This window comes from Panthera pardus, unplaced genomic scaffold (genome assembly GCF_024362965.1).
Source record: "Panthera pardus isolate Hobbes unplaced genomic scaffold, ASM2436296v1 HiC_scaffold_24, whole genome shotgun sequence".
Classification (NCBI taxonomy): domain Eukaryota; kingdom Metazoa; phylum Chordata; class Mammalia; order Carnivora; family Felidae; genus Panthera; species Panthera pardus.
In genome coordinates, this window is record NW_026526810.1 from 129,939,761 (window position 1) to 129,962,063 (window position 22,303).

At 55.7% G+C, this 22,303-nt stretch overlaps 1 protein-coding gene across 6 annotated transcripts in view; it reads right to left on the reverse strand.

Annotated features, from left to right (window-relative positions):
* The window catches only part of SYNE3 (spectrin repeat containing nuclear envelope family member 3), a 101,064-nt gene that overhangs the window by 30,918 nt on the left and 47,843 nt on the right, over nucleotides 1-22,303 (reverse strand). For all 6 annotated transcript variants that reach the window (XM_053889762.1, XM_053889760.1, XM_053889764.1 and 3 more), the window contains exons 5-11: nucleotides 17,090-17,251; nucleotides 15,036-15,383; nucleotides 11,228-11,364; nucleotides 9,908-10,082; nucleotides 2,359-2,541; nucleotides 1,249-1,392; nucleotides 228-362 (exon numbers count right to left, since the gene is read on the reverse strand). In XM_053889762.1, the coding sequence (XP_053745737.1) occupies nucleotides 228-362; nucleotides 1,249-1,392; nucleotides 2,359-2,541; nucleotides 9,908-10,082; nucleotides 11,228-11,364; nucleotides 15,036-15,383; nucleotides 17,090-17,251 (1,284 nt within the window). The remainder of the gene's footprint in view (nucleotides 1-227; nucleotides 363-1,248; nucleotides 1,393-2,358; nucleotides 2,542-9,907; nucleotides 10,083-11,227; nucleotides 11,365-15,035; nucleotides 15,384-17,089; nucleotides 17,252-22,303) is intronic.

Below are 22,303 nucleotides of genomic sequence, written 5' to 3' on the forward strand. Positions count from 1 at the left end.
GGAATATAACCCTGGGGAGCAGGGCTTTGGCTGTCGGCCTGGTGCCAGCCTTCATCCTCAGGGCCCAGAACCCCCCACCCCCACCCCCGCCATAGGGGCCATGCTCACTACTCGTCTGCTGAATGAGTGAGTGAGGGAAGAAAGGAAGGGAAAAAGAAAACAGAAAGGTTTGAAGGAATGCAGGAAGAAAAGGCAGAGAGTGTAGGATCCCAGGCGCCTGGTTTTACCTCCAGAGACCTCTGCAGGGCCTGGTAGTCGGCAGAAAGCTGCTCCATTTTGTGCTGGTGGGTGGGGTTTCCCTGGACGAGAGGCCTCACGGCCTCCATCTGTGCCCCAAGGTCCAGCCCCTCTTCCTGCAGCCCCTGCAGCAAAAAAGGAGCAAGTGTGGCCGTCCTGTTTATCTCCTGTCATGGGAGCTGATGGGGGGAGGGGGGCTCTGAGTGGGGGAGCTTGGGGAGGTCCCGGCAAGATGGGGCTCCCCCACCCCAGTGGCGGCACCATATGGCCATCTGATGGGCCTACTCTCAGAGCTGGTGAGACTTTTTAAAAGGAGACAGAAATATTCTGGGACACCCTGAAAACAAACGGTTACGGCCTAGAAGGCATCTCTGGGGGGGGGGGGGGGAGGGTCAAACTCCCGCCTGGATTCTTACCTGATGACCCCCTCTCCTTGTGAAGAATCACGCCCCAGCTTCAGTTTTAAAGCCCCCGGACACACCATTTTTAACGTCTTCCCAAGAACCCTCTCAAGGTACGAATGAAGCCAAAAGTGCTTGACTTTTAAAAGGGTAATTGTATCACGCGCATTTAAAATCCTGCAGCCTCCTTATCAAGCCAATCATTATTGACCAATCTGCCTACGGGCAGTCTGCCTGTGTTTTAGAACATTTATTCTCGCTTCCAAAATCAGATCATTTAACTGAAGGCCTCTGTACTCATCAGGAACACTTTTAGAGCAGAGCAATTTTAAAACCGAATCCCAACATGACATTTTGCAGCGACAGAGTAAACAGAAGTGTAGCTGATCTTTTCCTGAGGCTCAAGAATTCGCAGTCTGCAGGGTACTAAAGGTCCCGCAGAGGCCAGAAGCCACCAGATCAATCCAGCAGAGATCTGGACAAAAGGTCGGACCTCAGGCGAGGGGCTCGGCGGCCGCTGTTCTGCCAGTTACTGCCGCAAGAGGGGAGCTGCCTAGAGACACAGCTGAGCACCTGAACGGGGCCACCCCGGGCCCCACAAAGCCCTTACCTGCAACCTGGAGAGCTGAGTCTGTTTCCTAGGAAGGTCCTGCTGAAGCCCGTTCTCAGCTCGGACCCTGCCTTGGAGGTCCGACAGCTTCTTCTGTAGGGGCTCGAAAGCAGCCCCAAAATCTTGGTGCTGAGCCAGCAGGCTCTGCAGAGACACACAACGGACAGCACGCAGATTAAGAAATCCCCTCACGGGCACCCTGTACGACCGGCCACTCACCACCAAACTCCGGCCTTCTCCCGGCCGGCTCCTATCCACTCCGGCATCACCCCCTCCAGGAAGCCTTCCCGGAGCCCTTGCTGGGGTTGGACGCCCCTCCTTGGAATCACCGTGGCGTCCTCACCGTGACAGTTGCTCTGCTCCCTAGCACAGAACTGCATCCCATAATACGTACACACCAGATCCCGCCGGAGGCCTGCTTTTGCCAATAAAGTTTTATTGGGATACGGCCACGCCCATTCACTTCTAGCCGCTCTCATGCCTCGGTAGACCCGAGGGGCCGCAGCCGAGACTGTCCGCCACACAAACCCTAGGGGATTTGCTAAACGTTCGCTACTTGGGGGAGATGAGATCCCGGATGTGAATGGAGCTCTCGGCGAGGGCCCGGTCCCTCCCAGTGCCCGAGAGTTATGTCGTCGTCATCATCAGATGCTCGGCAAACATTTGTTACGTAAAAGAACACACCGTCCTCGACATGCCACGTTACCCCTTCGATTTAGTGCAGTCATTCAGAAATGTGCTCCTAATAACATTAGCTTCCGGCTCTAGGTAGTTGAAAGTTCACAGGCAATTTTCTCTGCATTTTCTCATTAGACAGCCCCCCCCGCCCCCCCCCCCCACCCCGGCTTCCTCAGGAAGACAGTTCCAGTGTCGAGGGAGCAGTGTCGAGGGAGATTCAGGGGCAGGGGTGGGCACAGCAGGCGCCCAGGACGCCAGTTAGAAGGATCGCACGTTAACCGCACCGGCTCACGGACGAGGAGCTGGGACCCCGGGGGACAAAGGGCGAGGGAAGGCCACCCGGTGACAAGTGGTGGGGCCGAGGGAGGAGTCTGGGCCTCCTGCCTCCCTCCCCAGAAGGCTGTCCCCCAGGACGGCGGCCGCGACACCCACCTGCAGCTTGCTTTTCCTCTGCAGGAGGCCGTTGTGCAGCAAGTCTCTGTCCCGCACGGAGTTCGCCACCTGCTCCAGGAGGGTCGTGGCTTCGTCCTGGCCGAAGACGCTCCTCAGCAGGTCTTTCTTCAGCTGTAGCATCATCAGCTGCTCCTTCAAGCGCGAGCTTTCTGCCAGGGCCGCCTACAGGGGACAAGGCCTCCGTGACCCCCAGGGCACGGCAGGGCAGGGCAGGGCGGGACCGGGCTGGGAAGCGGTACCAGGAGCACATCGGTCCTGCCTCAACTTCCCCGGGACGCCGCGCCTTCGTGCCTGGAACTGAGAAAGCGGCGGACGCCAGGAGGAACGGGCTGGCGGGGACGCGTCAGGGAGGCCCTGAATTTCAGGGTCAACTTGATTCCTCTCTCACCCCCCACTTCTATCCTATCACCAAAGCCCGGGCAAGACTGTACCTCCTGTCCAGCCATCCCCCCTGCCGGTGTCCACAGCGGACTCAGCCTCGCTCACCTGGACCACAGCAGCCCTTGACTGCCTGCCCCCCCCAGCTGTCCCCCCAGAATCGACCGCCCAGACTGCGGCCACACCTGCCCCCCCACAGCCGTCCCCCCCAGAATCGACCGCCCACACTGCGGCCGCACCTGCCCCCCCCAGCCGTCCCCCCAGAATCGACTGCCCACACTGCAGCTGCCCCTGCCCCCCCAGCCGTCCCCCCAGAATCGACCACCCACACTGTGGCTGCCCCCCCCCAAGCTGTCCCCCAGAATCGACCGCCCACACTGCAGCTGCACCTGAACCGAACCAGTTGGATCCTTTACTCGATAATCCCCCATCACCTACAGCAGTGGGCCTACCCCTTGGGTGCTGTTTGGGACACAGGGGTCTATGGGAGCACATGAGAATTCAGGAAAGCTCCCTAGAGGAGGTGACATCTGAGTGGAATCGTGATGTGCAGGTGATGGAGGTGCCAGGTGAAGGAGGGACCTAAGGGAGACTCACGTGATGAGCAGCTGGCTCCCTGGGCCTTTGCACGGCCCCGGCCCCGCCTCCTCCAGGAAGCCGGCCCCGACCACACCCCCAGCCTACACTCACTCTTCCTGCCCCAAAGCCCTGTGCCAATCTCCGGCTTCTGCTGACTAACGAGCTGTTTGGGGTCAGCACGCCTTGCTGATCTGAGGGCCCAGGGTCCCGGAGGCCAAGGGAATTGTGTTCGGCTGGCCAGAGTCCTTCCGCTTTACCCCTGGTGATGTTACTGAGACACCGAGCTGGGCACAGGGCTGGGAAGGGACAAAGACCCCAACCCAGGTCGGTACCTGCGATCCAAGGCCAAAAGTGATCATCTCCCTTCAAGTGTCGACAGAGCCCTCTGGGTGTTGGAGGCAGAGCTGAACGCCCCTAGTTGGGGAAATCCGAGAAGCCTCCCCAGAGCAGGCGGTGTTGCCAGAGCCCCGGAAGAGCAGAGGGGGCCCCTGGAGCAAGGGCAGCCTAGACACGGCCGGCACAGCCGAACTGGCGTCCCCCGCGATGGGGGCAGGTGGTGTGAGAGGACAAGCCCCTTGCTAGGGAGGGTGCCCTTCACTCCCTTTCCAGAAAGCCTGGACACAATAGTGCAGCAGTTAAGAGTTCAGGCTGAGAAGTTGCGATCCGGAGGCCTTGGGTCGTTCTGAGCCTCAGTTTCCTCATCTGCAGAACAGGCAGAGCCACACCCAACTCCCGGGGTCCGCGTGAGGGCTGAAAGGGGGCGGTGCCCATGCAGCCTGTAGCCTGGCGCACAGCCCGCAGGGAACACGCAGTAACAGACGGCTTGTCTCTCTGGTACCGTCTAACCAGCCGCTGCGGGCTGAATTGCGTCCCCCCAAAAGATGTGAAGTCACAGCATCCCCGCCCCGACTGCCCCAGAATGTGACTGTATGTGGAGACAGGGTCCTTACGGAGACGGTCAAGTTGGAATGAGGTCATGAGGGTGGGCCCCAATCCAGTTAGGACCGGTGTGCTTCTTCAAAAGGGAAATCTGCACCCCGACCCACAGGCACCAAGGCAAGACGACGTGAGAACACGTGCGGAGAAGCTGTCCAGGTGACGGCAAAGGCCGAGATCGCCGGGCCAGGTCTACAGGCCAGCGAACAACGACACCTGTCAGTCGACACCAGGAGCTAGAAGAGGCAGGGCAGGATGGTCCCCAGAGCCTTCAGAGACGGGGCGGCCCTCCTCACTCGGCGCTTATCGTCTCCAGAACTGTGTGAGAGTGAGTCGCCATCGCGCTAAGCCATCTGGTTTTGGAACTTTGTCACAGTCGTCCTTGGAAATGAGCATCTCAGCCATGCCCAGCTTTGGGGCCTGACGCCTTAGTCCTAGAGGAACTTTGCAGGTCTGATAGGCTACGCTGAGGCTAGCTAGGCGCAGGAACTGAGCCAAGAAAAACAGGGCTGGCGGCTCGAGCCTGGCCCGTGAAGTCCATCCGGCCTGGGAAGGGCTCGTGAGCGCAACGCGAGACGTGATCCCAGCCAGCACGCAGCACGGACAAGCCATAGTCCTGCCCACCTGTTCCAACCCACTGATCCGCGAAACTCCTGCCCCGGGGAGTCCTGAGTCACACTCTAGAAAGACGGAACCTCTCCCTCCCGCCTGGCACAGGTCCTGGTTAGCTTTCTGCCCCCCGTGGGAAGGACGGGATGGAAATGCAATCTGATCTAGCGGGAAAAGCACTTGCCGTGGAGTCAACCAGACCTGGGTCAAAGCCAGCTCTGCCACTTGGTCGCTGTGTGACCTTGAACCAGTGCCTTTCCCTCTCTGGGACATGGTTTCCTCAACAGTCAAATGATAAAAATAAAACTGCCACATTGCAAATGGCAACCCTGTTCCCAGGACCCAGGGTGACAGCAGGAATAAGAAACATAAGATGAGAGTCTAGAGCCTGCCATTCTGGCCTCAGCCCCGCCTCTGGAGTGGCCCGACCTTGAACAAACACCCTAACTTCTCTCTGGCTCTGGTCCCTCGTCAGCAAAATGAGGAGGAAAATAATAGAAATGGAGACCAAAATCTGTGTACATAGATATCCACCATATACAAATTATGACCAGGAATACTGGAAACCACCTAAATATCACACGAACGGAACAAAAAATATTGCGAAATACCGTGCAGCCATTTAAAGCGATGACTTTTCGGCAACATTTTATCTTTTTTCTTAAAACTTTTCTAGCTGAAGTATAATAGACACGTAACGTTATATCAGGTTCAGATGCGCGACACGATTCGATATTTGTACACACTGCGGAATGATCACCATAATACATCAAGTGCCGACCGTCACCACACAAAGTTATAATTTCTTTTTCCTTCTGACAATGAGAACTTTTAAGATTCACTCTTCTGGCAACTTTCACGGGGGGCTACCATATCGGCTGTAGTCGCCATGCTGTACATCACACCCCCGTGACTTATTTATTCTATAACTGCAAGTCTGTATCTTTTGTGCCCCGTTAACCCATTTTCTCTACCCCCGACACCCCTCGCCACTGGCGGCCTCCATTCTGTTCTCTATTATCTACGGGTTTGGTTTTCGCTTTTTAGATTCCACATAGAGGTGGGATCATGTGGTATTTGTCTTTCTCCGTTCAACTAATTTCACTTACCCTGATGCCCTCAAGGTCCAACCATGTTATTGTAAATGGCAAGATTTCGTTCTCTTTTATGGCTGAGTGGCATTTCTTTATATATATCTATATAGATACAGATATAAATATAGATATGGATACAGGTACAGATATATAGATATAGATACAGATACAGATATAGACATAGACATAGATACATAGAAACAGATATAGACACAGACATAATCACACATTCTTTCATCCCCTCACCCCTCAGTGGACACTTAGGTTGTTTCCATACCTTGGCTTTGTAACTAACGATGCAATGGACATGGGGCTCTTTACATATAGCTTTTCAAATTAGTGTTTTTGTTTTCTTTGGACAAACACCCAGGAGTAGAATCACTGAATCACATGGCAGTTCTCTTTTTAATTTTTCGAGGAACCTCCATACTGTTTTTCCACAGTGGCTGCCCCAGTTTACATCCCCAGCAACAGTACACCAGGGTTCCCTTTTCTCCACGTCCTCACCAACGCTCGTTGTTTCTTGCCATTTGCTTTTAGCCGTTCTAACAGGTGTGGGGGGATAGCCCATCGTGGTTTTGGTTTGCACCTCCCTGCTGATGAGTGACGTTAACATCTTTTCATGTGCCTGTTGGCCACCTGTATGTTTTCTTTGGAAAACTGTCCCGAGTTTCTGCTGAAAAACCTGCCTGTAGTCTTATGAGCGTTCCCCTGCATGGAACACATTGTTTTTCTCACACTACTTTTAAGATTCTATCTTTATTTTTAACTTTTGACATCTCAATTATGATGCATCTTGGTATGGGTCACTTTTTGTTCGTCTTGTTTGAACACGCATCTCTGTGCTGTCTGGACCTGGATGTCTGTCTCTTGCCCCAGTTCAGGAAAGCTTTCAGCCTTTATTTCTTCAGATAAGTTTTCTGCCCCCTTTCCCCTCTCTTTTCCTTCTGGGACATCTACAATGCAAATGTTATTCGGTTTGATGTGGTCTCATAGGTCCCTTAAGCTATTTGCATTTTTTCAATTCTTTTTTCTTCTTGCTGCTCTGAGTGAGTTCCACTGCCCTGTCTTCCAGATCACCGACCCCTTCTTTGGATTCGAGTCTGCTGCTGAACCCACCAGTGTATTTTTCAGTGCAGTCACTGCATTCTTCAGTTCTGTGACTTCTGTTTGGTACTTTCTTATTGTTTACGTGAGGTTTTTTGGGAAGTTCTTACTGTGTTCATCCCTTCTTCTCCCAAGATCAGTGAGCATCGTTAGGACCATTACTTTCAACTCTTTATCGGGTAAATTACTTATTTCCATTTCATTAGGGTTTTTTTTTTTTCCCCCTTGAGGTTTTATTTTTAAGTCCCAGGGGTCAGGTGCCTGATGTGGGGCACAAACCCCTCACTCCTCGAGGAGAAGCTCCAAATTTGTGAGCTCCTTCCTCATGGCGGGTCACTGCGCCGGGGGTGAGATTTTTTGGCCAGACAGCATCTCTGCCTCTCCGACGCATCTCAGTGAAGCCCTTTTACCATTGGATGGAAGCAGCTGTTCTGCTACAGTTCAGGTCTTTTTCAGAGGGCATTATTCCATATGTAGCGACAGATTCAGTGTATCCATGGGAGGACATAAAGTTCAGGATCTTTCTACGCTGCCATCTTGGACTGTCCTCCTGAACCATTTTATTTTATTTATTTTTATTAAGTTTATTTATTTATTTTGAGAGAGAGAGAGAGAGAGAGAGCGAGCACAAGCAGGGGAGGGGCAGAGAGAAGGAGAGGAAGAATCCCAAGCAGGCTCCATGTTGTCAGAGCAGAACCCGATGCGAGGCTCGAGCTCACAAACTGGGAGATCAGGACCTGAGCGGAGATCAAGAGTCCGACGCTTAACCAACTGCGCCACCCAGGCAACCCCCCTGCCCCGGGACCATTTTAAATGAAGCTTGTAAGAGCCAACTGAAAATATCAGAATACACAGCTATATAACATGATTCCAAATACGCAAAAAATGGCAAAGAATTAGTGAAAGCTTTTGTCTATTGGTGACAATATTGCATGGCAACGGCTAGATGGGTTTTCATCAGGTATGAAGGGTATATTTGGGATTGTCGGACCTAAAGTAGATTTCTGCGACACGTGTAAGATTCACTTTGGGGAGCCCTGAGAAGTCCCTCAAAAAGATGGGCAGTCATCTTTCAGAGCATGGGAGAAGGAGGCCCATAGGAACCCCAGAAGGAAAGGCTAAGCCCTGCAAATGAAGAAATATGGACAGAGAAAACAAACCCTTGTTCCAGCGCGAGCCCCACGTGGAAAATCCCCAGAGCAGACACTCCAAACTCCAGGCACCCGTGTGTGGCTGAGCAGCGTGTTCAAGGGTGAGGAGAGGCCAGTCCTGGTTAAAGGGCCTCCCCAGAACTACCAGGTCAGATAGAAAGCGTGATGTCGTGTACCTCAGCATGTTAACAGGGCTCCCAAGGCTTGGGGGACCGTGGGCACTTTTTGTTGCCTTCTTCACAAACCTTTACGTTCTCCACGGAGGCATGGCTTTTATAAGCAGAATGAAAGTTAATGTAAAATAAGGCTTACATGTGATACGCTTTTGTGTCTCCTCCCACTCTGTGTGTCTTAGAATGCCTAGACCCCAAAGTTGATGGACTTCAGAGCTCCAGGAAACCCTAAGGCAGCGTCCACGGGCCAGTCAGAGCCGCCATATTGACTGGCGTTTGCCACAGACACCGCCCTCCGCTCACCCAACACTCATTCCTCCTTCTTGATCACCGAACGGCCAGCACTTCTGTTTGGGTGACAAAGCGCCCAGTTACAGGTGCTGAAATAAACTTCTAGGCTCGGGATGGGGCTGCTCCTCCCCTAGATGCCAAGGCAACAAAGTGAAACTTAGATTAAGTTTCCAGTCCCTGTAAATGCTCCACTTGGCCAGAAACGCAGGATATCCAGTCCACGATGCCCAAACACCAAGCCAACCCTGGGCCTTCTCACCCCAAACAAGGCTGACCATCAGCCAATCAGATATTTTCTATTTGTCTTTTCCTTCTTTATTCTTTATCCTATTAAACCTTCCCGCCTTCTGCCCCATTTTGCGGCTCTCCAAAAGGAGGCTGTCCACCTCATGAAGTGTTAAATAAAGTTTGTTTGTATCATCTAAATTGTCTTCTTTGATCACTTTAACACAGGGTTATGTCTACGATTGGTATAAACCAATCCCGGCAACCCCATCACCTTCAGCCAGTGATTGGGTCAGGGGTGGTCATGTGACCTGGCCTGGCCAATGAGATGTAAGGAGAGTCTGCTGGGGCTTCTGGGAAAGAGGGTTTGCCTCCCTGTTGGAAATGGTGAACGGAGAAAGCCTTTTTGCCCCCTTGCCGTTCGACAAGATGCTGTCCGTGTGAAGATGCAGGCTTGCTGTGGTGACAGCCATCTTGGGGCCATGAGGGGACATGTGGCTGAGAGCTAGAAAGAGCCTGGGTCCTGGAAGATGCTTGTTGAGCCATCAGGCCAGCTCTGGGACCACCTGGGAGTCTCTGGGTTTCAAGCTACCGTTGCTCAGAATTTCTGCCACATGCGTCCCAATTGATACGCACGCAGCAAAGGGAATGACCTAACATGCTCTCTCTCAGAACTGCTCTTGCTTCCACCCGGGGACCGTCGGCAGGAGGGTCCCGAAGGACGGGCTGTGGGAGGGTCAGTACCAAGTCCTAGGGGGACACCAGGGACCAGCCTTTGCCTTCTACCCAGGAACTGAGGATGACGGTAACATTTCCTGTGCAAACTTAAGACTTGCCAGGCAGGGTGCAGTGACCTTTACCCAGATACCTGGAGGATCCAGGGACACGCCTTTCCCTGGAAGAACGGCTCCGGCGTCACGCCTGGCTGCTGGCCTCCTCCCCGCCCCCCTGCACCGGTCAGCCCTCCTGGCAGGCTCACAGTTACCTCGACCTGGGGCAGGAAGGTGTGAATGGAGGGCAGGTCCGGCAGGCTGGCGGTGATGTCCAGGAGGCTCTGGGCCAGGGCCGTCCACAGCTGCAGGTCCTGTAGAGGCCTCTGGAAACGCTGCCACAGCTCCGCCCCCGTGGCATTGCGCAGCCTGGCGCTCTTGCCCTTCATGCTGAGGAGCCACGGAGAGGCCGAGAGAGGAGAGAGCGGGGTCAGCCCAGAACTGAGGCCTCTCCCAAGACCCCCAGGGAGCCCAGCGCGCACCGTCCCCACGGTGGGCTCTCCCCCACCCGCGGGCTGCCAGGAGTGGCTCTGGGGCCTCAGAGGTCTCTCCCTCTGGATCAAAGCCCACCGGGCACCAGCCAATGCCCAGACAGACTTGCGGCCCAGCTTCTTGGCCAGAGAACCTCAGGCCTTGAAGAGGAATCACGGAGCCCCTAGCCCGGAACCGCCTACCCCCAGGCACCTGTGCAGAAGCTAAAGCAAACTCCCTTCCTGAGTAAGAGACCCATCGTCCCAGGCCCAAATCATTTGTTAGAAATAATCTTTCAGATACGATGTCCAGCACCCGGTCATAGATGGCCAGCACGGAAAACCTCAACAAGAGGAGCTGGAGGGAAGGGAACACCCTTGGCCACCCTGTGCACGGGATATTTGGGTCCCTGCCACCACCTGAGTGGCCCCCAGGGGATCCGGGCCCCTGCTCTGATGTACAGACACATCGCAAGGGAGGAGGCCCCTGAGTTGGTTCTGAAGGAACCCCTGGGTCAGGCAGAGGGACAAGAGGTGCTCCGGAGGCGGGGACAGTGGGCCCCCCGGCAGTGGGACAACCACGCAGCCACGGTAGCTACAGACTGCAACTCTACACGTGGGGTGGAGACCTGACCCACTGTTCTGGGCTCGGCCAGGAAACTGGAGCCCCCTGCTCTGCCTGAGCCCAGAGCCCAAGGGGGAGGTAGAGGCCGGTCTGAAGATGCTGTCACAGCACCACGTGCAGGCCGGGTGGGGGTGGGGGTGGGGGTGACCGTTGCAAAGTCCTCCCTTTGGGCCGTTACTTGTGGACCCCTCCCCAGGGCTAAGCTGCCCAGAGACTTAACGGAAACCAGTGAATGAGCCACTCAGCATGGAGCCCAGCCAAGTCCAGCCCTCCTTCTGGGAACCAAATGCCAGTCGTGGAGGGGCGCAAGAGTTACCAGGTCGCGAGAGGAAGCAAGCGCACCTCCCAGAAATGGCTTTAGATGAGGGAGGCTGGAAGGCCCCGTGAGCGTCAGGTTCGAGGCATGCCCGAGTCCCGCCGCCCCCAGCCTGCCCGGGTACCTCTGGTACTCCTGGAGAGCAGCGACCACGCTGTCGGAGAGTGGCTGCAGGTCATGGGGGTAGACGATGAGCTCCTTCAGCTGGGCCTGCAGCCGGGTCACCCGGGGCTCCTCCGCGGCCAGGGCCGCCCGCGTCGCCTGCAGCACAGGGAGGAAACCAGAGGGGCGCGGGAGGTTCGGTGACGGGGCCTGGGCATGGCCGGTGGGAGGGGGCTAGCCTGGGAGAAAACCGTCACCAAGGGCAGGGACTGGGGTCCCTGGGAGCTCGGCGCCCGCTCTCCTGCTTCCGGCTTCCTGCCTCGAACTCAGCGTTTGCTCTCGCTGAGCCGGCTTTTCTCTACGATCACTGACCTCCCAGTGGTGCCGTGAGTGCCTCCACCTAATAATACAAGTAACTCATGTCTCGGGAACATCAACTCCGTGCTGAGTGCTCTGGCCGTCCCATTCATCGAAGCAGGGCGAAGAGCCTAGGAAGGCATCTGCCACGTCCCCATTTTCTACACAAGGAAACGCCACCTGAGAGTTCTCCGATGGTTACAGAGCAAGTAAACGGCGGACCCGACAGGGAGCTGGGCCCTCTGGCTCTTCACGTGACTCTTCAGCACCAGAGGGAACAGTGATCTAAAGATGCTTTGTGCTGAGCACTCTCAAACCACGGGACTGACACCAGACACGGCCCCTTCCTGCTGCCCTGGGAAGTGCGGAGTTTGACCCTGGCCTGGACTCTTGCCAGGTGCCACGCTCACTAGGAGGCGAGATGGGGCAGAAGAAAGTGCTCTGGCTTTGGCATGACACGGGCTGAGCCGGAAACCCCCCTCGACCCCTTCTGAGCCGTGCGACCTCGGGCTGTTCCCTCATTGGTAAGATGGGGCCACCCCCCCCCACCTCGCCGAGCCCCTCCCCAGCTCCCCCGCGTGCAGCCTCGTGCCTTGGTCCAGACCCCCCATTCACAGGGACCAGAGGCAGCTCCAGCCACTCTCGGTGATGGAGGGACCACAGGTGCCACCAGTTTGGAGCTGGAGAGCAAGCTCCGACAGAGGGATCGTAAGCAGCGGTCAGTGGCAGGCTGGAACACTCTAGAGGCAACAGAATGTGGAATCCGCCCGGACGGTCTTACTCAGTCTCAGAAATATCCTTGTCCACATTCAATTATTAGGGAAATGTGATGAAATCTGTACAGGGTTTCATAGAAGATGAGGACGCGATCGGTGCGTGTGAACCGGCTCCCTCCAAACCATTCACAAAGAAACTCCACACCAGAGCGCCCGGGAAGGCTGGCCAGCCTACAGACAGGCAGGCCCTCGGCCCAGGCAGGGCAGGGGTCCGCGGTGAGGACCAGGATCACGGGCTGCCTCAAGAGAAAGGCCCGTGTGGACCACAGAGAGGTCACGCGTCAATGTGGGACTCTGAGGGTCACGGGAATATCCAGGGACCAGGGAGGGACCATCTGGGGACCGCAGCGGGAAGGCTGCTGGCCCACTGTGCTGGCCTGGCTAAGGACTGCCCCTCTCTGGACACAGCTGCCTCCTTATGGAATCAGAGGGGCCCCTTCCAGTCCAGCCGTGCCATTTCTGCACCCATGATGGAGGCGTCTTTAGTTTCTGGATCGCTGGGATGCCCGAGGGGGGGCGCTCCGTGAGGCCACTCTGATGGACTCTGCTTTGGCCACAGAACCGCTCTGACCTCGACCTCAGCTGCCGAAAGTCTCCCTGAAGTGCACGAACGGTCCCGGCCTGGTCCGCGTAAGGATGTCACAAATCACCCCCGGCCCCCAGTTCTCCGTGTGGAAGGGTCTTGGGACTGTCGGCAGAGAGATCAGGAGGTGGTCACAGCCAGACTGAGCCCCGATGTCCTCATTCCTGGTCCTTGACTCTCTTTATGCTAATTTCCTAAAACCGGGAGTCTGAGCTGGCAGTCAGAGGCATGTCATGTTGAGTCAGACTCTCCGGGGCTAAGTTCAGACCCCCGCCTCCACCTGTAGGGTGTATCACCACAGGCAAGTCTTAAACTCCTTAGTGCCTCAGTTTCCCCATATATTAAAGGGGATCGTGGCAGTGCCCGCCCCCCCTCCCGCCGCATAGGGTTATATAGCACTCGGCACATCGCAGGCTGGGTAAGTACAACCCCACTATGTCGGTTTTAAAGACGAACGCATCTCTCACAGATGCTTTCTTTACAAGTCGCGCTTTCAACCGCGGTCCTGACACCACCCGCTTCTTCGAACTTTGCCTGTTTCTCAAAAGAGGGAAGAGTCCAAATTTCCTTTTTGGTGCAAGAAAGAAAGGCTGTGCTCTACCTTTCCCCTGCTCTGCTGGGCCACGGGGGCTCCCAGCCAAAGCAGGTCGGGCTGCCTGGCGGCCACGGACCCGGCCTCATCCCAGGGCACCCAGCCACTCCGAGGGCTGGGCTGGAGCAGGCGAGGTGTCTGCTCCTTGCTATAAACCACATCATAAGTGCAAACAGCCACTGTGCAAATGCTCATTTAAGAACCAAAGTCTTCAGTGATAAATCCCAAGCTTCTCTTTCACCGATTTAGGTGAGTCATGGCTTGATCATAATTGAGGGGCCACTGGCATCGGGGCGGGCAGAGAGCCTCCGCAGGGATGGGGTCGGCTCTGCCTCAGGAAAGGCTTCCTGAAACCCAGCTGGGCACAGACAAGTAGCCGTCGCGGTGGAACGGCGGCAGGGCCTTCCGGGCCTTGGCTCCCGAGTTTGCACTTTGTGACCCTTATCCCTTATCTTGTGGTAAAAGCCGGTACTTTCCGAGCATCGACTTTGGCAGGTGCTGTGCTAAGCACTTTTTGAGTTTTCACCGGTTCGTCCCTGTCCGTGTATAAATGAGGTTAAAGTACTTCTCCCAAGGCCGCCCAGTTAGCAAGAAGAGAGAGCAGGATCTGGACCCAGGCAGTCTGACCCCAACGTCCCCCTGCCCTTGGCCGCTGCGCACGCCAGCTCTTCCTGAGCCGAGGCGGACCGTCCTAAACAGGAAGTAGTTCTCTTTGTGCTAAGTTGATCACCGCAGTGGAACCTCGTCTACTACGAGGCTCAATGAGCCCTAAAGGGTAACTGCTTTCTTTCTACCCATGCAAAAAATATGTTTGCATTTGGGCAAGCATCGGAAGGAAGAGAGAAAAACAGAACAACAACGCAGAGCAGAGGTGGGATCCGGGTAGCTTTTCTTTGAAAACAGTTTCCCTGATGGCACTGACGTGGAGCTAACCCGCTGAGCTAGTAAGTGAAGATAGGCGTGAGGGAGGATGTTGACCCTTGTTGGAAAAAAAACCTCTCTGTCTGTAAGTCAGACCTCCCGGGTGTGCACATGCGTGGGAGGAAGGCGACCGCGCTGTGGTCGGACGTTGTGTCTGGGTTGGAACCCGCCCCGCCCTCCCAGGATGGGCACCGTTGGCTTGGTCTCCCTAGAACCCCATCGTCTCTACGCGAAGAACCTTCCCTCTGACCTAACGCTCCCTGCTCGGGGCTCAAGCAGTCCACCCCGCATCCCACCACGGGGCAAGGGAATGGCAGACCGAAAGGCAAGCCACCTCTGGTCTTATTTACCCACAGACTCCTCACGTGGTCCTGGGGATGTTGAGGGTAAGGGAAACCTCTCCAGACCTCGCTTTCCTCATCTGGAAGATGGGTACAAACACCCAACTTGTGTGCTACACCCAGGGAACTTAGATCACCAAAGATCTAGAAGGCCCAGAGTAAACGTGGTTAAAGGTTAGCATGACTCTCTCCCCGTGCAGAGGAGCTCTGAGGTACACATGTCACCTGGACAGTCCCTGTCTTAGCCAAACCCCACTTACCGAGTAGAGTCTCCAGCGGGCCACCAGCTCGTCCTCGGTCCCCGCCTTCGCCGCGGGCTCCAGACCCTCCTCGGCCAGCCTCTGAAGGTCCTTCCTGAACTCTCCCAGCTCGGCCTCTAGCTGCCGCCTCTGCTGCTCACAGGCTCCCATGGACTTGAGCAGGCCCTGCAGCCTCTCCTCCTCCTCCTCCCAGAGGGCTCGCAGCTTGTCCAGAACTTTCTGCATCTCCTCCAGCTCCTCGGTGATCTTCTCCGCGCCCAGAGGAGAGGTGTTCTGGATGACGCCCACAGCCTGCTCCTCCAGCCTCCTCAAAGACTCCTTACCCCGGGGAAAATCGCCAGCGATGTCCTGAAGGGGCCGGGGGGGGTGGTGGACAGATGGGGAAACATACACGGGGAAAAAGACATCACGTGCTGCATTTTCCAGAGCCCCTGGAATGTCATGCTAAACATGAACTCCTAGATGAGAGCCAGACGCGCCTTTCCAAGGGGTGGACTGTCTGCCTTAATCGCACTGACTTGCCACAGGAGGATGTAATTCCCTTCCTGTGACTTTTACGGCCACTTGATTAAGTCGAGGAGAAAATCTGGGTTGGGTGTTTCTGCCTTTAACCCTCTGTGACGTTTGTTGATCTTCCCTTGTAACAAAGACAGAGGCAGCCTCGGGCTGGGAGCCTTCAGCTGGAGGAAGTATGAAGCCAAATAGAACCTAACGACCCCGTTGGGTTTCGTTATATTTATTTGTAGGGTTATCTACGAATGCCGAGTGAGCAGAGGTTTTCCATTCACGACAATGACAGAACTTTTCCTTTCATACAAATATTCATTAGTCTTCCATTTAAAAAATTTATATAGGCACCTGCAAGTCTATTTTATTTGCAGGTGCCTTCAAAATATTTTCCTTTTTTGTCGCAGCGCAATTGCATGGAGTAAGATACATACATCTTAAGCATTACTATTCAAAGAGTTTTGAGAAATATGCACACCCACGTAGTGCACGTTGTTACCAAAATATAGAGCATTTCTAACATCCCAAAAGATTCTAGAACTCCATGTATCTGAAAGCATTGGCTATATTATCTTTTGAAATTGGCTTCTTTCCACGTCATGTTTTTTGGATTCTTCCATGCTGTCGTAGGTCTTAGCACTTCATTCTTCTTTGTTGTGAGTAGTATTCCTTTATATATAGATACAGACGTGGACATGTGATTTATATCTAATCTATATCTATATCTATATCATCGATATCTATCTCCCGTGCCACAATATGTGAATCCAACACTCTGCTGATTAAAATCTGAGGTGTTTTCAGTTTGGGACTATTACAAATAAAGTTCCGACGAACAGTCTTACATTAGTCACATAAGATTTTGGCGGGGGGGAATGTCGTTGTTCACTGGTTTTTAAACAAGAGTCAACTTACATACAAATATTAAATGGTACAGGTGCTGTAGATCTGTGGCAAAATTTATAAAGTCGTCCCCGAATTACTGCACATACTCTTAACAGTCCCTTTATGGAGGAAGTCAGAAGCTCATTCAAGGTCACAGCCATTCAAGAAGGCCGGAGTGGACCAAGCCTGTCTCCACTGCAGGCCTGATGCCTACACCAGGGCTCCTTACCCGCGGCACGACCGACACCTGCGGTCGGACAGGTCTGCTGGGGGGGCTGTCCTGCCCGTCACAAGGTGCATAATAGCATCGGATCTGGCCTCTACCCGCTACATGCCAAAAGCATTTCCGCCCTCCGTCGTAACGACCAAAAAATGTCTCCAAACGTTGCCAAGTGTCCCCCATTTGAGACCCACTGGTCTAGACCACGCTGCTGTGACCTTGGGTTTCCAAGTGCCCCGCTGGCTCGGAGATTTCTGTAAAGCAGCCGAGGCCCCACACCTACTGCGCTAGATTCCACACGTCTCCTCGTGTGCGCTCTGCGTGCCGTGGCTCTTGTATCCCCCGGGGCCCCCAGCACATCCCAGTAAATAAACAACACAGAAGCCCAGTAGCTGAGCATTTCCTCAGGGGACCCCTCTGGTAGAGACGCGGTCAAGTTTACCTGCAGCGCGCAGAGACGGCCCTCGGTGGTCAGTTTGCAGTTCCGCCCCAGGCAGCTGCTCACCTTCTCCACCACCGCCTTCAGCCACAGCTGGAACTCGTCCACGCCTGCCTGGAAATGCTCGTGCTCCCGGGTCACCTGCTCCAGTAGGTCCACTCTGTCCTGTGGGAGGGGAGGACGGTCACCACCTATGCAGGTCCCCAGCCCAGGCTGCCCTTGGCCTTCAAGGCCTACGTGTGTGCGTGTGTGCGCGTGTGTGTGCGTATGCGTGTGTTTAGGGGGTGTGAGATACAGTCGACCGTCTGCCCTTTTGCCGAAGATAAAGACATCCCAGTGGCTCTTCTCCACCTTATTAGCCGTAACCCAAGAGACTCTTGGTCAGAGCATGTCCACACTGGGCCCGCCAACTCCACAGCTGGCTTTCTTTCCTGCCGTGTCCGGGGAATGGGACTCAAGACACGGGTATTTAGGGGCACCTGGGTGGCTCAGTTGGTTAAGCGTCCAACTCTTGATATCGGTTCACGTCATGACCTCACGGTTTGTGAGATCGAGCCCCGCATCGGGCTCTGCACTGACAGCATAGGATTCTCTCCCTCTCTCTCTCTGCCCCACCCCTTGCTTGCATACACACTCTCTCTCTCTCTCTCAAAATAAATAAACATTAAAAAAATGACAGGAACAGGGGCACCTGGGGGCTCAGTCGGTTAAGCATCCAACTTTGGCTCAGGTCATATATCATGGTTTGTGAGTTCGAGCTCCGTGCTGACAGCTCAGAGCCTAGAGCCTGCTTCAGATTCTGTCTGTCTGTCTGTGTCTCTCTCTCCCTGCCCCTCCCCCGCTCACATTCTGTCCCTCTCAACGATAAACAAACATGACAGGAACATTTAACAACTCCTGCTGCACAACGCTGTCATTGGAGCGCTCACCAAGGTGCCGGGAGCACCCAAGGAACTTTCCGTACATTGTCATCTCACTGCGCTCTCCTGACCACCCAATCAGGTGGCACCATTATTATCCCCGTTTGACACATGGGGAAACGGAGGCACAGAGCGGCGCCTCAGAAAGCACTTGCCCAAGCTCACCTGGGTAGGGAAGGACCAAATTCAAACCCAGAAGGCCAGACTGGGCCAACGGCATCCGTGCCCCACGCCGGTGGTGTGTGCAGCGCATGCAAATACACAGGAGGCCGTCCCCCCTTCCTCACGGGTCCGGCGTTGCTGGCGGCATGGGCTGGAGTCACCTCGGTTTTCAGACAACCCTACTCTAGTCCTCGCCACGCAGGGGCAAGATGGCGTCCCGAGCGGGGCTGTCATCTGAGAAATAAATGCCCCTTCTATCAGACCTGTGTGCCCAGGAACCGTTTCTCAAACACGCCCCTGATCGCAACACCATTTCTCTCAAGCCCTCCATGGCTCCCCGCTGCCCGCAGGCCCGGATCCAAGTGCTGCAGCATTCTGGTCAAGGGCAGGACCCCGCGATGTGGCTGTGGCCTTGCAGTCAACACCCTGGGTTTGGAGGGTTTGCCCGTGACTTGAACCCTGGCCTGCTACGTGCCCGCGTCTCTCTGTGCGTGTGGTTAATAACAACCCCACCTCACTATGGCGCAGTGGAGTCAAATGAGGCAGAACTCACGTGACCCCGGAACCGCACTGGGCAGCTCGTAAGCACCTGTGAGCCATTGATTGCTGTCACCTGGGCTCTTGTCGCACCCAACCGAGCGGGAGTGGGTGCAGTTCTGCCCGGCCACGCTGACCTCCGGGCCCCACAGCCTCTCTGACTTGGCCCGCTGCCCCAGGCTGACTTAGCAGCCTTCCCTTTGTCCTGTGGTTCCCTTCTGGCATTGTCCATGCCTCCCCATCCGCTGGGAGAGACAAGAGCTCCCTACACACCAGGCGGCCCCTTGCTGACTTCCCCCCCCAGGCTCTGTGAATGAGTGCTTCCCAAATGGCAGGAAGATTCAACACTGAGTGTGGCCGCTGGAGGGAAGTTTTCAAGGAGGGTCAAGAAGAGGGAAAGGGAGGACCTCCATTTACCAAGCACCTGCCAACGTGCCGGGAGCGTGACAAGCTATCTTACACTTAATCGTCACCACGATGCCAAGCCCTCCCGCTACACAGATGTCCAAGCTGAAGCTGGGAGGTCACGTAGCTCTTGAAGGGCCTTCTGGACAAGAGTTAAATGGCAGGTGCCCAACTCCGAAACCACTGCTCTAATCCAGGGGTTGGCTGGCGATGGAGAGTAGACGTTTTCGACTTTAGCCACCATGTGGCTTCTGTTGCAGCCGGTGATGCGTTCCTTCCGTTGTGCCACAGGCTGCCACAGACAACCACGTAGAACAGGCCTGTGTTCCAGTGAAACTGAAATATGGGCACTGAAATGTGAATTTCATAGCATTTTTCCATGTCCTGGAAGATTCTGCATTTTCTTTCCTGCCATTTAAGCGGGCAGAAACCATTTCTGGCTCCCAGGCCACGCAAAATCAGGAGATGGGCTCGATTTGGCCCACGGGCCCTCAGTAGCTGGCCTCTGCTCTCAGCCGGGGAGCAGGCTGTGTCCAGGAGTTCGCTGGCCCTCTACTACAAAACCTGGTCAAAAGTGCTCCAAAGGGAAGCACGGACAGACACATGGGTTCAGAAAACTTCCCCGATCTTCGTACATGCCTCCCCTGCCCTTTGAGAAAGTCCTCACCAAACCTGAAAACACGGATTAATTCATTTAAATTTGCAACAGCCATGGCAGGGAGGAGAAGACACCCCCGCTTTGGAGATGGGGAAACCGAGGCACGGGACCGAGTCCTTCAGCGCGGAGCTGGGAACCTCCCACTCAGGGGAGCGTGGCCCGGAGAGCAGCGACAGCAGTGCCCCGCGGGGCCCGAATTCCAAACGCGGACCAAGAGACAGAGGCCACCGCCACCTCCTTCGCGACTCCCGCGCCGGCCCCCCCTTCCCGCGGGGCTGTCTGCGTCCGTCCAAACCCTCCCAGAGCCTCCGCCGTCCCCGGGAAAGCCTCATTTATGAAACGAAGTGGGTCAGGAATAACAAGCAGAGAATAAGCGCCGGGGCCCCTGGTCGACGCTGCCGGTGATAGATGTCGTCGCGCAGCAAAGGCTCCCCCGGAACGCGCTGGCCGGCGGCCCCGTGTGTGAGTGATGAGGTGCCAGCACTCGGGAAGCCCAGAGTAAATAAAAGCCTCCGTGATCGTGAGCAGGCCCTCGGAGAGCAGCGTGGCCCGGCAGGGCAGGCGTCCAGACGAGCGAGCCCCGTGCCAGGCGTAGCGATCACAGCGCACAATTCAGCCGCTGCCGGCCGGCCACGTCGCAGAATGACAGGGGTGACGGATGGCGGCGGGGGGGGGGGAGGGGGGGGCCCTCCACCTGCCCTCATCAGACCAAACAACGAAACCATCTGCGGCGGGCAGGGTTGTCGGGAACGTCCAAACCCCACCAATTAACAAGGGCGGCGAGGACTGATGTCTCCGCAAGCCTGCGCCGGCCGGTTTGATTCATGGCCCAGGTGTCAGACGCACCCGCCTCCTTTGAGAGGCGCCCAGGGGAGGCAGGGAGGGGGAGGAGGCGGCTGCTGTGTGCCTGGCCCTTCAGAAAACGTACCTGGTGCATTAAAAACACTCATAGTACACCAACAGGACCCCACTGGCGGCCAGCCTGCTCTATTCTTGACTCTCAGTGCCTGGGGTTGACACAGCCCTATGGTCCCCCCCGCTCCCGGGCTTGGCCCGCTGATCTAGTCCTCAGATCTCCCTGCCGCGGGTGGTCGCAGAGGCCACGGGTCCGGAGGTGGCCCCCACGGCACTCCTGGGCTCCCGTGCCCCTCCACACCAGAGGCTTTGCTAGTTAACATATCGGAAGCCAAAAGTGGATTCTCAGAGGTGAACACAATGGCCCGTTGACTAGCTTGAGAAATGTTGAAACGGGCTCTCTCGTTGGTGAAAGTCAAGGTGTTAATACACACAAGGTCTGCAACGGGCTGAGCTGTGTCCCCTAAATCCATAGGGTCAAGTCCTAACCCCTAATGTGATGGTATTTGGAGGTGGGGCCTTTGAGAGGTGACCGGGATCACGAGAGGTCATGAGGGTGGGGTCCCCATGAGGGGGTCAGTGCCCTAATAGGGAGAGACAGAAGAGAGCCTACTGTCCCCTGTCCCCCTCTTTCCGCCATGAGAGCAAGAAGGCAGCCATCTAGGGGTGCCTGGGGGGCTCAGTCGGTTAGGGGTCCGACTTCAGCTCAGGTCGTGGTCTCACAGTTTGTGAGTTCGAGCCCCGCGTCGGGCTCTGTGCTGACAGCTCGGAGCCCGGAGCCTGCTTCAGATTCTGCGTCTCCCTCTCTCTGCCCCTCCCTCATTTGTGCTCTCTCTCTCTCTCTTAAAAATAAACATCAAAGAAGAAGAAGAAGAAGGCAGCCATCTACAAAGCAAGAAAAGGCCCCTCACCAGGAATCGACTCTGCCAATACCTTGTAGACTTCCCAGCCTACAAAACTGTGAGAAATAAATTTCTGTTGTTTAAGCCCCCCAGTCTATGGTGTTTGGTTATGGCAGCCTGAGCGGACTAAGGCAACACCACAGAGAGCCACCCTGAGATAGGCCTGGATGCCTGGGGATTCTTACATGGCCCCAGTCCTGTCCCTGGGCTGGGGGATTTCAGCTGCCTGCTTCGGGATGGCCATCTTATCTGCCTTGAGAGAGCCTTTCGCGCAAGGTGAGGCCTTCATCAAACGTCCGAGGCAGGTGACTAGGAGGCATCTGGGCCACGGAGAATCTTCGGGGGCCCCAGAGGACATGCAGAGTTCCCTACCCTGCTTAGGATGGAGTTCGAGCATTCTCTTGTGGTCTAGGGCTGGCAGGAGGGGCTGTGACCAGGGGCTTGGGGTCTGGGGCTCTACCCCACTTTACTAATGAGGACCGTGGGGTTGGCAGTTAAATCTCGTTAAGGACAACGCCAAAGTTAGATTTTCTCAGTAGCTCCTCAGTCTTCTGAAGGTCAAGGTCCCTTCTAGAATCTGAAGGAAGCTGTGGCTCTTCTCCCCAGCAAAATGCACTCACGGTGTCCTTACACTCTGGATCCCCCGCTCTCCTGCCCTGCGAGCTGGTCGCTGCCTCCTAGAAACCTCTGGAAGCAGTGTGCTCCCGCTCCACACTGCCCACTCACTGCTGCCTTCCACTTTCTCAGCCAGACCCACAGCAGCTCGGGCCGTCCGCGC